At 37.5% G+C, this 18,882-nt stretch overlaps 1 protein-coding gene across 5 annotated transcripts in view; it reads right to left on the bottom strand.

The window, feature by feature from the left end:
* Positions 1 to 18,882, bottom strand: part of LOC106177110 (cAMP-dependent protein kinase type II regulatory subunit) — a 49,269-nt gene that overhangs the window by 6,467 nt on the left and 23,920 nt on the right. For 4 of the 5 annotated variants that reach the window (XM_087014796.1, XM_087014799.1, XM_087014797.1 and 1 more), the window contains 5 exons: positions 9,004 to 9,056; positions 7,001 to 7,084; positions 6,654 to 6,695; positions 1,181 to 1,245; positions 191 to 332 (listed from right to left, as the gene is read on the bottom strand). In XM_087014796.1, the coding sequence (XP_086870922.1) occupies positions 191 to 332; positions 1,181 to 1,245; positions 6,654 to 6,695; positions 7,001 to 7,084; positions 9,004 to 9,056 (386 nt within the window). Of the gene's footprint in view, positions 1 to 190; positions 333 to 1,180; positions 1,246 to 6,653; positions 6,696 to 7,000; positions 7,085 to 9,003; positions 9,057 to 10,015; positions 12,536 to 18,882 lie in introns of those variants that run through there. The other variant, XM_024076579.2, reaches the window with a different exon arrangement.

The following is an 18,882-nucleotide window of genomic DNA, read 5'->3' as shown; positions in this document are numbered from 1 at the left end:
GAATACCCCGCAGCGTAATTACTGGCAGCGCCGAGAATTAATTACAGCTTTGGAAGTAACTGGCTCGCGCTGCCAGTAATTACGCCACGGGATGTTCAGGGCACAGACCGTGATCACAAGATATACCGTGAATAGAAAATAGATTTTTAGAAAATAGATATTGCATGTGAACGAAGCCCTAGTGTCTTACCATGGCCCAGATGCTCCCTGCAGAGGTGGCAATGATAGTGGCTGCCCTGGGCATGTTGTACATCAGGGCAAGTTCTCCAAAGCTGCCTTGGTTTTCATAAGCACCAACAAGGTTGTCATCAACATAGATGTCATAGGTACCACTAAAACAGAACACAAACTTCCCATTAGAGCATTACTATATCCATACAAATTATATGTATATATATCAAGAGAACACTGCATGAAGTGAACCAGCAATGAATGTATAAACAAAATAACCTCAGTGCACAATTGCCTTTTGCTTTGACCAATAAGATTATTTTTACCAAGACCTTAGTTTCGTTTTACTAAATAATCAAATTGTCATCAAACCAATGAGTGGACAAATAAATAAATAAATGAAAAAACTTAAAATTAAAACAACATTGTTCTTCTTCACTCTCCATCGCAAAAGCAAAATTTCTCGAGCAAATGGCAGAACCTTTTACTCATGAACATTTGCAAAAAAAAAAAAAAACTTCTGCCTCTCAATCGGTTATAATGTTGCCGACTTATTTCGTTGGATCTATCTTGAATTTTTTCAGTGTTTTTGACTTTTAACATCCTGTACAGATTTCATATCACTTAAAGAGTGAAGCCAGCATTTTGTGGAAATAAAAACTTCATATCAGAGAATGTTTACTGGTCTTTAAAACTACATTCAATGATATTTAAGACATACTAATGTGTTTCTATCAGTCTTATTACCTTCTATATGTCTATAACATAGAAATCTTCTTACCTGTCTATAACATAGAAATCTTTTGCTTACCTGTCTATAACATAGAAATCTTTTGCTTACCTGTCTATAACATAGAAATCTTCTGCTTACCTGTCTATAACATACAAATCTTTTTACCTGTCTATAACATAGAAATCTTCTTACCTGTCTACAACATAGAAATCTTCTGCTTACCTGTCTATAACATAGAAATCTTCTTACCTATCTATAACATAGAAATCTTCTTACCTGTCTATAACATAAAAATTGTCTCCATCATCTCCCTGGTCTATCACATGTTCATTGGGCTGTGTCTGGAATTGACAAGACAAGAATTTAATTTACAACAAAATCACATCTATTTTGAAAAATTTTATCGTATAAACTTTTGTAGAAATCCTTTATCGTATATACCCATCTCACATATATACTGTATTATATATACCCCTCTCACAGATATACTGTATTATATATGCCCATCTCACATATATACTGTATTATATATACCCATCTCACAAAACCACTACAGACAGAAATGTGAATACACGCGTACAAAGACATGTCCTCTCTTGTCCTGACAAATTACTGTTACATTTTTTTTTCAATTTTACGAAATGTTACCCTTTACAGTGAATGCAGTCACACAGGCCTCAAAGGGAACAATCCCTTTTCCTTGAATTCTACTCCAACTTAGCCATTTACCATCTGAGCCCATAACAAGCACCTGATCAATAGTAGCAATTTCCCAGTGGCTGGCTGCTTAGCCCAACCAGCAAACCCCTGCAGAACTTCAGGGTCCAGAGTGCTGGCAAAGATTAATTGGAATGAAATGCAAGTGAGCGGCAAATCACCAGTCTCGTCTCCCTGGGGGGTAGTGACCACCTTTAGACTAGTGCTTTATTCAACAATGGGGAATTTATTGGATAAAACCTGGAGAGACTCCACACCATAGCAAACAGATTTCTGTGCAACTCAAGAAGCTATGACATTCAAGTCCAGCTATGAAATTACTAAATGCTAAATAAGTTTGCTCCAGGAGTGAATATGGAGAATTACAAAATGTTATTAAAGGAAATATTTGTGTGCCATCTTCACTCAAAGTATAGCCTAATCATTTAATCAATTTACTTCCAATCAAAAATGACTATGTGCTTATGACTTCAAAATTTCATGTAGAAATAGGAGAAAAGCTCATTTTATATTGTTCAGATTGGTATAGGGTATAAAAAAAAAACATAACTGTCTAGAATTTTGAATGGAAAAATTAACACAAATTACAGGTATCATGAACATAACAATGCAGTAACAGGAAACGTAGATTTTCCTCCTGAAACACCCAAGTACGTAGGCCTCAGTGGTGATATATTTTAATATATTTATACAGACTTAGTTAATTTTGCTCATCATAAAAATTACTGTGATCAATGTAATTAGAAATTAGGCTTTCCTAATGATTTCCATAGGGATAAAACTGCTGAATGTATATCAATGTAACTCATCAGTTCATATCCCCTCATATCTGTACAATACTAGATGACCTCTAATGACCCAGTTCATCCCCTCATATCTGTACAATACTAGATGACCTCTAATGACCCAGTTCATCCCCTCATATCTGTACAATACTAGATGACCTCTAATGACCCAGTTCATCCCCTCATATCTGTACAATACTAGATGACCTCTAATGACCCAGTTCATCCCCTCATATCTGTACAATACTAGATGACCTCTAATGACCCAGTTCATCCCCTCATATCTGTACAATACTAGATGACCTCTACCGACCCAGTTCATCCCCTCATATCTGTACAATACTAGATGACCTCTAATGACCCAGTTCATCCCAGTAAGAATGGATATCATTCCCGATCCTTGTATCCAAGTTATCCCAGCAAGGATAGATATTCCTTGATTCGAGTGTCTGGGATATCCCAAAAAGGGATTCATTCTGGTTTCAGAGTTGCATTGTGGTGCCATCTACAGTACATGTCCAACATCTCAGAACCAGCAGATCCACATTTTATCACGCTGCTCAATTCATAAATATATTAAAACAGTGGGTTAAGTAGATTCCATCTGGTAAATAATTACCACTGGCCTTTCAAGCGAGACCATCTGGAAAACAATTAATGGTCTTTGAAGTGAGGATGAACAGCAGCAAAATGCATTTGCTGATTGCTTGTAATGGCTCCCAATTTCATAGGTTCAATAGACCTAAAGGCCACAAAATGCTACATTGAGTCACACATACATTGAAACTGCATCTCTGTGAAGTAGAGAGAGGAGAGTAAATGTGAGCATTTGCATGCATGAATACATCCATGTGCAATAGGAATGGTCATCAAAGAATAAACTAAACATAAGGAAGAAATATGTCTGTGCATACACTGCAATCCTTGAACTATATATACATAAAGATGGTCACGCAGCAGACAAGACACCTGGTAATGTGCATTGATTACATGAGCAGACAAAATGTACTATTATAATAATTATAGGGAACATCTGACTATTTATTAATAATCTGTCATAATCACTTTGCGGTCTTCCCATAAAATGTTTATGAATTGCACTGGTTGTGTTCACACTGTAAATGATATGCTGCTCTTACACAAACTCTTGACTGTATTAGCTTCAATGTCAATGCACAGTTGAAACTACTGCTTATGTAGAGATATGAGCTCCTTTTTTTCCTTTATTATTTTCTCTGCTAACCACATGAGAAACTATCCTAACCCATCAATACAACCATGGATAACTCAGTAGCAATTCTGACCATGACAAAACTGACACCAGTCCTAAATACTGGATTGTACACATAATCCAATATAGTCCTGGTTTCTCTTCTTTTCTCTACCACTGATCCAAACTGAGAGGTGCCACAGATTATTTAGATTACTGCATTTAGATGTTAATCAGTTCTGATCAGTGGCTTGCCCTTTCTTCTATTACTTTTTTTCTCATACATATTCATTATCCAGGCAATCTCCAGCTCACTGTTCTCTCCCAAGGCACCTTGACCTTAGTGGACAGGACCATTGGGTGCTGATAGCATCAGGCCAGATATCAGCTACTCTATATTATCTACTATATATATAATCTACCATATATTATCTACTATATATTATCTACTATAAAAATATATTATCTACTACGCAAGGGCCAATGTTTTACATTACTTCATGCAGAGAACATAACAGGATCTACATGAAGTTATGCAATCATCTAAAAAAAGCTTTCATAATAATTATTCCTATTTAAGTTCAATCAACTTGAAGGGATAACAAATATTCGTTTTGGCAAAAAACGGATTTTCCTAGGGAAACAATGACTTTCTTATAATCAACAATGGTAAATGCCTCCATTCCAACATTCAAAGTTAGCCTATGTTAATTTATTTTTTTTTTTGTAATAATCTCTTGAAAGATAATTATGGAAGTGTAGCCATCTATGAAGGTCCATATGGTTTGATGGCAAGCACAGATTCCAGAATAATTGCTATAATTGTTTTGGAGGCAAATTGAAATTTTCTATATTCTGTGAGTGGTTTGCAATGTATTGACAAACAGTTATCCCTTTAACAAACAAATAGTTTGAACCCAAATTTGTCAATAACAGGACATTTGAAAAAATCAATTAACTGTACTGCTCCAAGAATGGTTCCAATATAGAAGGATTACAATGGGAGAGAGAACTAGTGACTCATATATGAAGCTTCTCAGTCTTGTTTTGTTTTCTAGCTTTAACATGTGTTTCATGGAAAGGCAACTTAATACTAAAGGCTGATTACAGGGACAGTTATTTAGCTCTGCCCAAGACAGCAGCAGGTGTTTTGATGCTATGACATAAAGCTAGTAAAATCATTTGCCAGACAGAGCCATTTAGCTATACTAGCTATTGTTCTTAGCCAATGGCAGCTATGCTACAATAGAAAATATAGATGAATTTCATTTATCTTATCCATGGAAGCAGGAATAGACCTACATATAAGCCAAACACACATAATCTACTGTTATCTTAGTAAACTGTCAATGTGAATCTGGGGTAGCACTAACACTCACCAATTTAGCCAAATGCTAAAACTGACTTATACTGGCTAAACAAAAAGGGCTTGATTTGACTTGTTTTAGTCAAATTATAACCATCTGGATAACAAATTGAAAAAAAAGTGGCGATTAGGCTAAGCTAAAAAAATTGCTAGCACTACCTCAGTGAATGACCTCCTCACACTGTTTCTGCCTCAGCCTGGACTCATGTGGGACTGTATGACTTTACAACACTCCTCTACATTTACACACAAACATAATACAGCCAGGACTCATGTGGGACTGTATGGCTTTACAACACTCCTCTACATTTACACACAAACATAATACAGCCAGGACTCATGTGGGGCTGTATGGCTTTACAACACTCCTCTACATTTACACACAAACATAATACAGCCAGGACTCATGTGGGACTGTATGGCTTTACAACACTCCTCTACATTTACACACAAACATAATACAGCCAGGACTCATGTGGGGCTGTATGGCTTTACAACACTCCTCTACATTTACACACAAACATAATACAGCCAGGACTCATGTGGGACTGTATGGCTTTACAACACTCCTCTACATTTACACACAAACATAATACAGCCAGGACTCATGTGGGACTGTATGGCTTTACAACACTCCTCTACATTTACACACAAACATAATACAGCCAGGACTCATGTGGGGCTGTATGGCTTTACAACACTCCTCTACATTTACACACAAACATAATACAGCCAGGACTCATGTGGGGCTGTATGGCTTTACAACACTCCTCTACATTTACACACAAACATAATACAGCCAGGACTCATGTGGGACTGTATGGCTTTACAACACTCCTCTACATTTACACACAAACATAATACAGCCAGGACTCATGTGGGACTGTATGGCTTTACAACACTCCTCTACATTTACACACAAACATAATACAGCCAGGACTCATGTGGGACTGTATGGCTTTACAACACTCCTCTACATTTACACACAAACATAATACAGCCAGGACTCATGTGGGACTGTATGGCTTTACAACACTCCTTTACATTTACACACAAACATAATACAGCCAGGACTCATGTGGGACTGTATGGCTTTACAACACTCCTCTACATTTACACACAAACATAATACAGCCAGGACTCATGTGGGACTGTATGGCTTTACAACACTCCTCTACATTTACACACAAACATAATACAGCCAGGACTCATGTGGGACTGTATGGCTTTACAACACTCCTCTACATTTACACACAAACATAATACAGCCAGGACTCATGTGGGACTGTATGGCTTTACAACACTCCTCTACATTTACACACAAACATAATACAGCCTGGACTCATGTGGGACTGTATGGCTTTACAACACTCCTCTACATTTACACACAAACATAATACAGCCTGGACTCATGTGGGGCTGTATGGCTTTACAACACTCCTCTACATTTACACACAAACATAATACAGCCTGGACTCATGTGGGACTGTATGGCTTTACAACACTCCTCTACATTTACACACAAACATAATACAGCCTGGACTCATGTGGGACTGTATGGCTTTACAACACTCCTCTACATTTACACACAAACATAATACAGACAATATAAAAACAATATCCCCCTCCCTTCCTGCCAGCCTATATCAGAACATCATCAAGTGGACCTACCTTCTTCTCAAACATTGCATCAATAACTTCTTGCATCTGTTCCTGGAATTAACAACAGTGAAAAGCTATATGACAGTTATCTGGTTGAGCTGAGAGGAACTGAGGATCCAGAGTGATTCAACTGGTAAATACAAACAAACTGAGAGGAACAGTTCAATTTAAGAACCAAAATGTCAAATTAATCAATTAAATTGCATTGATGTACATAATTTCTTTTATTGTAATTTACAACATAATAGGTCAAATTATAGGTCAAATGTTACTGAACAATGTTTGCATGATATGCACTGAAAATAGTCAAATAAAGCATGTCGAAATATGATATTTTCCCCAAATCTTTAACTTACAATATCTAAGGACCTGAAGATAAGAATATTCTTCACCGCTTCACTGAGACGTTTTCTTTGCTCATCTGATTTTGGGTGAACTACCTAGAAAGATAAACACACTAACACCATGAAGAATAAGTTTTTTTTTTTTAATCTACAGAGAACTACAACAATTCAAACAATTACATCAAAGGGACTGTATGCATAGTTTACTATCAAGAAAATTAGTCTTAGGTTTATTTCTTTTTTATTTGTCAAGGTAATGTATTGCAAAAATTAAATTTCAATACCCACATCTAATATGTTGAACCAAACTGTATTCATTTAAGAAGTAAAACTCAGAAAAACAGGGTGATAACTGAGTATGACAAGACTACGGTTCACGTGGAAAGCTGATAGCCTTTAATATAAAATAACTGCTTTAATATAACAGCATGTGCAATTTTTTTAAAACAGATCAATAAAATGTGCTATCAAATAAAGACAATAGCTTTCTATCCTGTCAAGTGATAATGAGGCAGTCTACTCAGAACCTGAGAAGTAACAGTAACATGATCAATAGCCTGCATGCTGAGACTGCTCACTTGATGGACAAAAGTGAAACTTAAATGACTGTCAATTTCCAAGAGCTGCGTGACAGGCATTCTATACATTACCCATGTTGCCACTTTACCAGGATATAAGTTAACAATGCCATTTGTTTCCAGTGATACTTCAAAAAGAGTGGCTGTTAACTATTACATTGTAATGTTGTCTGTGTTAGTTTAGAAATAAAAATATTTGATTTACAATGTCATGATTAGTCAGAGAATTTGACTGCAATACGACAAAGTTGATCGCTTGATCATACTATGAAACTGAAAAAAAAAATCTTTTTCCAGATGTTATCTAGTTTCCACTCTGGACCTGTGGAGATGGTCATGACCTGAAGTTATCCAGTTCCAAAAATAATCATGTTCAAGCAGCTTTGGAGGAAATACTGAACTATTACCAGAGCTAAGACAGCATTATCTGACTAAACCCACTGCACAGTCAATACAAATGTCTGGCTTCACTCTAGCAGACTGTATTTAACCCATTATAGCCAAATGTTTCAACATACTCAAACTTGGTAAAGGGAATACTTACAATTTTTTTCTAGCTAATTATATCAATGACTTAGCCCAAAATTTAAATTTGGTTAAAATCATCCATGGCAACTACCTAAGAGATATTTTATGGAATCTGGGATGTATTTAGACATAACAGTCAGTGTTCAAGCTACAAATCAATAATACATTTCATCATAGGCCTCAAATGTTTTTCCTTGGTTCATATTCCTCTAAGACTGTCCCCCGACTCTAAAAACAACTGTGTGCCTAATTTTTATTTTATCATTTGAAGGAAAATGTTTACCGTATCCTAAATAGCCAAACCAACTATTGACCAATGTAATGTATACATTTCTTTTTCTTTGGACTTATATCTTAAAGAAAAGAATCAGTTGATCATGAGCTATAGTAGTCTAAATATCTCAACCTAATTATTTCCCGTAACCTAAGTATAGGATGCTTAAGTCAACATCTATTGATTTTGAAGCAAAAAGATCCAAAATGAGATATTTAAGTATGATTCTCCTTTAGCTATTTTTTTTTCATTTTTTCATTATATTTTTTTTCTGTTAATGTTCCCCATATCGTATTGCATAGGCCAGTATTTTTTTCAGCAGCGAGTAATGACAGCACTGCACTGGCTGTAATCATTATCCTATTGCAGGTAGTTTGATAAGGAGTGAAGGATAAAATAAAACCACCTGGTAATCTATGCCAGTAAGCTATAGTACTAGTGTAGCAACAGAGAAAAAAGCAGTGGTCTACATAAACCTTTCACATGGCGTGTATTTAGATAACATAAACATAAAATATAGACTAAACTTCTGACTTCAGATATCTACTTTTAGCAAGAACTACAGAAATCTTTCCCTCTTTTGCCACCTATACTGGTCTAAGAATGATTCTGATTGTGTGAGGACAGTGTCTTACCCTTTGGTCCCCTTCATCTTCATCTGCCTCTGGGTCATACCTCTCTGCTGATACTGGAAAGAGAACAAAGAACACTAATTAGAATTAAGAAAAGTCACAGTCTACTGTTCAAGTACAAGCTGGTTTAAACATGAAAAATATGTGCAAAATAATCTTACTACCTGTTTCGTTTAGTGTTAAAACCTGAATAAAAAAGATGGGACAAAAAAAATTACACTTCTGAAAGAAAAACTTAGATCCATACCAAATAAAACCATTACTCTAGCACAGTATCTAATATAAGACGTTTTTCTGCACTACAGGGTATATCTAATAGCATAACTTAGGTCTAATTAATAGACGTGCCAGCATTTAAGTATGTTTACAGTAGTTTAGAGACCACAGTCAATAAAAAACAATGTCAGAGCAGATCAATTTCCAAACATGTATAATATGTGGGGTAAACCAATTTCCAGTTCAACTTATTAGCTAGAGTTTTCAGACAAATTAACTTTACATGCCTATTATGAATCAATAATATAATTGGTAAAACAGGGTAAACACCTTGACTTCTTGATCTGACACAGGTTTTATTTAGTAAACTGTTTTAACTTTGTAATAACTGAGACAGGTGCTACACCATGTATTTAGATATCATATCAGGGTACCCTGATACATTGTCCTTTCTCTTGTTTCTGTCAGCTCTGGTCCACCTACAGGTAAATACACTGGAGGTATTGAAAAAAATGGTGACAGGGTAATTAACAAGTGTGGCAGTAAATTATGAACAAACACCTGGTTGTTTAAAAATGCCAAGTGTAAAAACATTTGTAGCACTTACAATGACTGGCATACGTCCATGGAGCTCAAAGTAACCACATTATATATATATATATATATCACAGAGGCCAGCATGGTATTGTTATCAGTTTCCACCATTAATATATTATCATATTAGAAATCATTCTCTCTTTGAATGCCAGAACTCCCCCCCCCCCTCCCCTCCCCCAGTGCAAGAGAAACCTGCCATTACCTGCTGATCTCCTCCGTAATGGTCTCTTAGGAGGTACAGGAGAGCCTGCTGGGGACTCTGCCATTACTGAGAGGGTGGCTTGACTGACTAATTACACTGAAGTGATTTCTTCTGGGAAGCAATATGTTATAGGAGGTGCACTACTGAACAATATGTCAGTGAACATAGGTACACTTATTCACAGTGTGTAGACAAATCAAATGTAATCTTTGAGATATGCTCTTCCAATCTTTGTCCTCATATTTTCTTGATATATTTCACGATTTCTTATTCCATGAACTGTCGGCCAAGTTTTTATTCTGGTATTGGCAATTTTTTGTTACCAAAGCAGCTGGACCTAAGTAACTCTGTTTATACTTTTCCTATGAAGATTCTTCATTGGACATTCACCAAAATCCATAAGAAATGAGGCTTCCTCTTGATTTGGAAATTAACTCAAACTTGTAATAAATATTTGTGCCAATCCCTTGGTTCTCTATTCCCATGCATTCAGTATGTCCTTCTACTCCTGGACTAGAGCACAGCTCTCACTGTCCCTGGGGGAAGTCAAGTCATCCAACTAAGTGGCTTCTTCACTAGCAAATTAGCACTGCCAGGGGTTTAGGAAGAGATGTCAGATGCACTTTAATTAAAACAGCAGTCCATCCCCCTAATTACTTCCTTAATGTTGTAAGTTACACTTCATTCAACATCCAGAATCATTGGCCACCGTCTGGTTCATTTCACACCAATTGTGAGGAATCTTCAGTTATTGTCAGCTAAAATTGATTTCTCACCCTATAAGAACAAACCTCATGTGTGCACAGTACGTTTGCGAAGAGAACAGCCATTTTAGAGCTTAAACAACCTGTACCTAGATTGTGGTTTGACAAACATCCAAACTGGCAGTTGGCTGATGAAAATGGCATGTATGTAGATATGCATATATGTATAAACAACACACGCCAGCATCCAAGTTGTAAAGTAATCCAAAATACTGGTCTTTCATATTCAAATACCTACACAGCAGCAAAATCTATATCAATATTAGAAGCCTGAGGTTGAAGACTATGGGGACAAATGTATCTATAATGCCAGTTCCATGTAGAAGTGAGAGTAACTGCTCATAAATATATATTGTCAGCAACAGGAAAAGCAGTAATGAGCTCTAGTCCAAATAGTATAGAAAACACAGACTGTATTAGCTTAATTTAATTGTTGTACAAATCAGAACTGGGAATGTCACTTAATAACCTCTTGTTCACATGAAGACCTGCTGGCTTAATCTCAATTTCTCCACAGAAGGTGGGTGACATCCCTGCAGACATGAAGGCTGGGTGCAGCAAGTTCATCACCAAGTCATGAAATGAGCTGTGGCTATCTATCCTTAAAAAGTCATTGAAATAAACTGTGGTTCAATCCTCACCATGTCATTAAATAACCTGTGCATGCATGTGATTCGAACCTTTCTAAGTCATTCAAATAAGCTGTGCGTGCACGTGGTTCCATCTTCACCAAGTCATTCACATAAGTCGTGGTTCTATCTTAACAGTTTTTTCCAGATATTGGTCAACTTAACCACACTTCCAGTCTGTACATATCAGATGTAAGTCCACTGGTCTAGACTGACACCTAGAAGATTAGCTGTCTTAACAGTACTGGTGAGCTAGCCTGTGTGCTGTCTAAACCAAAGCCTGAAGTCTATGCCTTATCTCATGGTTGCCAGTCAAAAACACAAAACCAAGCCACTCTTTATCCCAGCCTCTGGGACATCTGTACTGTAGCAGCAATCCTTACAGACAACACTATTCTCCAGTCAATCAATGGAGGCAATATTCCCCATATATCACCTATTACTTCAGTTGATTGGCTCCTCCACAGTATTATGTACACTCCACTTGTAGTCTCTGCCAGGAGTAAGCCACCAGTGCTGCGAAAACTATGGCGATAATAATCCCCAAGAGGAGAAGAGTAATTATTTTTCAAATTTTTCCTCCTTCCTCAAAATGTTGATTTATTTGGTTTACAAGCTGCTGCTGATGGTTCTAACATAATATCTGGTCTCATCTTTATTTTGCACCCTGATAACGTGGAGACATCTACAACATAATGTCAAGCTCTGCAAGATATACCAAATCAAATCACAGCTTCCAGTTATGAAAGGCCAGTTTTCAATCCCCACTGATTCCTGCCAAATGTTATATTGCCAGTTGTCTAACCTCATTGGAAATATAAACTCAACAAACCTGGCTACCAGTGAAATCACTGTCTGTCAACATCACTCCTCTACAAAGACATATACACCAGTCATGACAAAAGGATTAGGTTTTTTCTCTTTTTCTTAACATGTCTCCTGCTGTCATATTATTTTCCAACTATTCAAGGCAGGTTCTGGTGGCAAGCTTTGTACATATAGATCTTCAACCCACTGGGAATCCCCAGCAAAGATATTGATAGAAAATTAACGATATCCCTCTACTACCCTGTGAGTGGGCTGTATTCCTGTGATCCTCCCTCTACTACCCTGTGAGTGGGCTGTATTCCTATGATCCTCCCTCTACTACCCTGTGAGTGGACTGTATTCCTGTGATCCTCCCTCTACTACCCTGTGAGTGGGCTGTATTCCTGTGATCCTCTCTACTATCCTGTGAGTGGGCTGTATTCCTGTGATCCTCCCTCTACTACCCTGTGAGTGGGCTGTATTCCTGTGATCCTCTCTCTACTACCATGTGAGTGACCTGTATTCCTGTGATCCTCCCTCTACTACCCTGTGAGTGGGCTGTATTCCTGTGATCCTCCCTCTACTACCCTGTGAGTGGGCTGTATTCCTGTGATCCTCCCTCTACTACCCTGTGAGTGACCTGTATTCCTGTGATCCTCCCTCTACTACCCTGTGAATGGGCTGTATTCCTGTGATCCTCCCTCTACTACCCTGTGAGTGGGCTGTATTCCTGTGATCCTCCCTCTACTACCCTGTGAGTGGGCTGTATTCCTGTGATCCTCCCTCTACTACCCTGTGAGTGGGCTGTATTCCTGTGATCCTCCTTCTACTACCCTGTGAGTGGGCTGTATTCCTGTGATCCTCCCTCTACTACCCTGTGAGTGGGCTGTATTCCTGTGATCCTCTCTCTACTACCCTGTGAGTGACCTGTATTCCTGTGATCCTCCCTCTACTACCCTTTGAGTGGGCTGTATTCCTGTGATCCTCCCTCTACTACCCTGTGAGTGGGCTGTATTCCTGTGATCCTCCCTCTACTACCCTGTGAGTGGGCTGTATTCCTGTGATCCTCCCTCTACTACCCTGTGAGTGGGCTGTATTCCTGTGATCCTCCCTCTACTACCCTGTGAGTGGGCTGTATTCCTGTGATCCTCCCTCTACTACCCTGTGAGTGGGCTGTGTTCCTGTGATCCTTTTACTGTCTCTACAAACTGACCCTCAAGTTACTCAGAAACCTTATGCCTATTTCTTGATTTCCTGTAGATCTTAATTACATTGATACTGAGAGAGAAGCTTGGATCATATGAAGTGGCAATAATGAACTACACTGTCTATATGATGCCCAGTCTGGCTTGGGGATATATGGTAAGTTTCCATGCAGTCTGGTAAACAAAACTTGGGATTATTGGATCTATATATTAATGAAGGAAGGCACCCAAGCAGCAGAGGCAGTCCTGTTCTGATAGTGCAACCTTAGTCATTCACTGGTAATGAGAAATGCAAAGTTTAAACAACAGTTTATCAGCTCCTTTCCCAGTCCAACAAACAGACAAAACACCACATTCAATGTGGTCCCACCGTCTCCTAACTGTAATTATAATTAAGTTTAACCTAACTGACTTATCTTAACAAAGAAACACATGAATCACTATATTAACTATAAAGATGTTTATTTCCCATGCTGTTAAAAATTTGTGTAGGAAAAATCATGGAAGTAATCATCTGTTTTATTCAACCACATCAACCCAGGCAGTGATCTTACAGTGATGTTAATGCTATTCACATGCAATACTCACAATAGCAAAATATTCATATTCATACGGGACCATCTGAAAACTTTATATGGTTTCTGAATATTATTATTATTAAGAACATACCAAGGTCTTGAAATATTGTATTACAATTTGTTCTATAAAATATGTTTAAAATTTTGACTGTGTCTAGTTATCATTTTTTTTTTCTGAACTACAAGCTTCCTGCAAACTGAAATGGGATTCATACAACATAAAGCCAAGTTTAATAAGACTTGTAAGTTTCAGAAATACCATGTAGACTTTTAAAGATGTCCCTTGACATGATAATGAAAGAACAGCATGAACGTATTAAAAGACTGACCAAATTTCACACCAGTATTTATTTTTAAAAAATAATCTAAATAAAATGCTCACTTAATTTGTAACTAAAGAAATGTGAAGTCAGTTTTAGGTTACCAGATAATCAAAAGTATTATAGGCTATGAAGTATTGCCTATTTCAAGAATGCTCTTAGGGACCATTCAGAATGAGAAAAGCCGAGTGCTAGCTAGGCCACGACCTAAATATGGCGGACCTACATGAAAGGAAGACCGCTTAATCCTGTAATGTTCTCTCTGCCTATTCCACACCTCTCCACGTATAGTCCCTTGAACAGTTGAATTGAGCCGAGATTTAATTACTGTGTCCCTGCAGGGAAGACGCATGGGGAGGCATGTGAGAAGTTGAGAGACCATTACAGGAATAAGCAGTCTTCCTTTCATGTAGGTCTGCCATATTTAGGTCGCGGCCTAGCTAGCACTTGGCTCTTCTCATTCTGAATGGTCCCTTAGACCTAGCCCTTTTGCCTGTACGAGCTGAGTGATCCAGCTGTCCAGGTTCTCTCCGGGACATCCTCACATATGATTATGGTGCATGGGTTTAAAACAGCTTTCCTGACATTAATTTAAGAGTTGTCCATGTTGAGTGCAGAGCCTACATTCAGGAGACTCCTATGCCATTGGCTGCATTCAAAACAGTGGACCAACTAGTTTGCAGCCAAATATGGTGATGGACTAAAACACATACAGCCTAATCTGCTAACAGACACTGAACTGATTCTCCATGGGGAAGTATTAAGGTGGGTCAGCCATATCTGACCTGTGGACTAGTTAGTCTGCTGTTCTGAATGGGGCCAAAGCTTGGCAACTCTAAGTTGTCAATCATTCAAAGTGCCATGGTTCAGGTGTATCCCTGAAGTATCCCACTTTATGTAAAAAGGACCTTATAGGCTCAGTAATCTAGACCAATTTAGGTTTGTCAGATTGCTACAATATAACCTGGACTGTAGAGCCTGGGCCAGATGACATCTGTTGTCCTTTCTAATGTATCAGTTATAGACTGGTACAAGTTTATCTTTTCTACAGCATTAACTATGCTGGGATCTCATCATCATCAAACCCTCTGATCTTTTCTGAATAGCTGACATAAATATGTTCTTGATATCCTTTATCAATCAAAGTCCACTTCAAAGCAACACTGCAGCATCATTACTTTTGAATTTCCTGGATGTCGTATACAAGTATCTGATTGGTTATTCCAAGCCTAGGTCAAAAGATAGTGCATCCAAGACAAGAGGAACTTGGTAGTTTGTCAAAGATTATAAACATGCATAGGAGTTACATATCTTCATGGCTACGTATTCTTGCTTTTTTGAAGGTTGCAGCCCTCAAATTCAATGTTTTCAACATAAAATCTACCCAAACTGTGCTCCACTCACACAGGGTCATCATGGCACAGAATCCTAATGGAGTCTATGTGGGATGATATGAAGTTCAAAATTCATATATATATTATATAGAAAATGAATTGGATATATTATTTTCAAATCATTAAGATATGTAAGCTGATAAAATGCTCCTGCACTTTTTGTTTATCTGCTAAGATATCTTAAGTTGTGTGTTAATATTAGAATCTATCATGTGGTGAAGAAACTGATGTATCCAGCTTCAGGGCACTATAACCACGGCAGTATTGGCCCTGTGCACTGGATAATAAAATGAGCTGGAATCAATAAAACTGGTCATTTTGTCACGTTTATCAGCAAGCCCCATCTGCCATCAAATGAAGAGTATCATAGAGAAGACACTTCACACATACAGAACTGATAGAATACTATATATTACTTGTCATCAAACCATCACAACAGTGTTTATTACAAGGCTGACTTCAAGACTTCCTGCAGGCACTCTAGTCACTGCTGTTTAATCACATATAAAGCAGCATTTATATAGCACACTCAGTAAAATGATAAAACGTAGGTATTATAGCATTTCTACTAATCCACCTTATGATGCCTTTCTTCCACAAATACCCTACATTACCAAACACACCCGCATCCACCATAAAATATCACAAAGACTTAATATACAAAGGAACTTAACACTTAAAATATGTATAACAACATGTCCTATGACACCTTTCACCATGTAAAAATGAATTTTGCCACCCAGCAATTCAGTGTAATCAACACCTATTTGGTATTCTTATCTGTGATCAAGGAGCTGGCATGTTATTAATAAGGTTGTGATGGACTAGCCTTGCAGGGACTGGAAACATACTACAGCATATCACATGCATACATAATGAAGAAATATGACCTAAGTTCTTGCCAGGCATGTAAACCATGTGCATTATACAGCCAGCTGAGCAGGACTAACCTATCCTATTGATGTCACATGACTGTCATGTGACCTTTAACTTAAAGACCTCATTAGCTTCCTTGTTTGGAGGTTATTACCTGCAATATTTGTAATTTGATAATAAAACTGTCAGGAAGTACTGGCTGCTCACATAGCGCACTGCCCTAGCTGACAAACAACAAACAGACATATAATTATTTTAACCATGGTGAACAGATATCAGCAAAAGACACTATAGCATCAATGATTAAAATTACCATATTTTTTTTTTCTGGCTTTTTTCTACAATCCATTTTCAAATGTCTCTTCCAAAGATTATATATATATATATATATACTAGTAATGTATGTATTCTCTTTATTTAGCACAGAAATTTCACAGAAATTATAGGATATTTATGCATGGCTTTTTTGGGCACATATCTTATTAATACACAATTATCTCAACGATTATGACTGGATCATGAAAAAATGAAATTAATATTTCAATATAAAGAGGTTTTTACCATGATTTAATCCATTATTATATATTCAACATTTACTACAAGAAATGTCACAGAACAGAACAAATGTAAATGCAGGCATATCAAATTAAAAAATAGTGATAAAAGTCAATGGAGCAGAAAATTCAGATAGCTGATATCTGGTGGTAACATCTAAACCATTAATGACTAATTACTACATGTAGCTGAAAGACTGATAATATTTCTCCATTGAAAAGTGTCAGTCATAACTATACTACACGCATGCACCAAGAAACTGGCAAAAGCTTTAAGGCTATGGTTATAATATAATAGAGTAAACTGCAAGAGCACACTCTGGAGCTTCTGTCCACCAGGTGGCTCTAGTAGTAGAGGGCTTGTCTTGACACAGACAAGCAGGGGAGCAAACCCCACGTCTGAAGTCTGCTGTCTCCTGAACTGGTCACCTCTCACCAGATTATAGCTGACATGGGAATTAAAACATTATGATAACAGTTATTTCAAACCACCATTTCAGTATACACCTTGATAAAATGTTAAAATAACAAAGGTAGAAAAACAAACATCAGACATAAAAAATCACATCACCCTATCAAAAAAGTGTCCAAGCACTGTTTTCTAGAATATATATATATATATATTGTACAGCATATAATATTTATATATATAATGTGAGGACATCACAGATAAGTGAATCATGTTCAGATAGGTGCAACCTAGAGTTTAGCTTAATTGGACAATCTACAAACTTTGAGCGCATTCTCAACGAATTAAGCCAGGCTTTACAAAGCCGGTGACCTAAAAATGGCGGACGTACATGAAAGAAAAACCGCCTAATCTTTTAATAGTCTCTCCGCCTCTCACACGCCTCCCCACACGTCGTCCCTGCGGGGTACAGTAATTAAATCTCGGCTCCGAACATTAATATTTCCGTGAATATCTCTGGTGATATTATCTCCTTAGATAGTCGATTCATTGCTGCTCTACGGGCCAAATTATTCCTTTTTCGTCTCTGTTTTCAAAGATAATAGAACAGAAGAGCTTTTTTTTTTGGATCGCCTTCAGCCGCTATGCCTTCTTCACCACGAGTTTAACTGATGAGCATGCGCACTTAATATTTCTCAGGTAGCTTCCGCATGGCGAACGGAGCCGAGATTTAATTACTGTACCCCGCAGGGACGACGTGTGGGGAGGCGGAGAGACTATTAAAAGATTAGGCGGTTTTTCTTTCATGTACGTCCGCCATTTTTAGGTCACCGGCTTTGTAAAGCCTGGCTTAATTCGTTGAGAATGCGCTCTTAGAATGAACAAATAATACCCAACCATAACTAGGTGTTTCTCATTATTAGTTTTTGGTCTCTTCTTCAAATCCACCCAATAAGACCATTCATTTATCAATTAGTTCACTATTATCCATTACCAACTCTATAAAACCCATTTTGTTCTTTCCTTCATATCTTCATAAAGATGACAAATATAACCAGCATTAATGTATAAGGAACCAAAGTATGTTATCAGCAAAGTTTATCTCCAAGCACTGGGTGTCTGCGGCCTAGCCAAGATATCAGTGGTGATAGTCAGCCAACTCCACAGTCTAGACATGTGCAAGGTGCAAATTCTTATACTACTTCCTGGTATATCTCAGGCAGGAGGAATTCTGATGAAACAGTTACTAGTATCTTAAATCTGACTAATTGCTCAGCACACCTGTTATAGTCTCATATGAATTAGACATTACTTTTTCGCCTTTAAACCAT

Source organism: Lingula anatina, chromosome 6 (assembly GCF_051362555.1).
Source record: "Lingula anatina isolate TDL-2025a chromosome 6, LinAna3.0, whole genome shotgun sequence".
Taxonomy (NCBI): domain Eukaryota; kingdom Metazoa; phylum Brachiopoda; class Lingulata; order Lingulida; family Lingulidae; genus Lingula; species Lingula anatina.
This window is presented reverse-complemented; position numbering and strand designations above follow the sequence as displayed.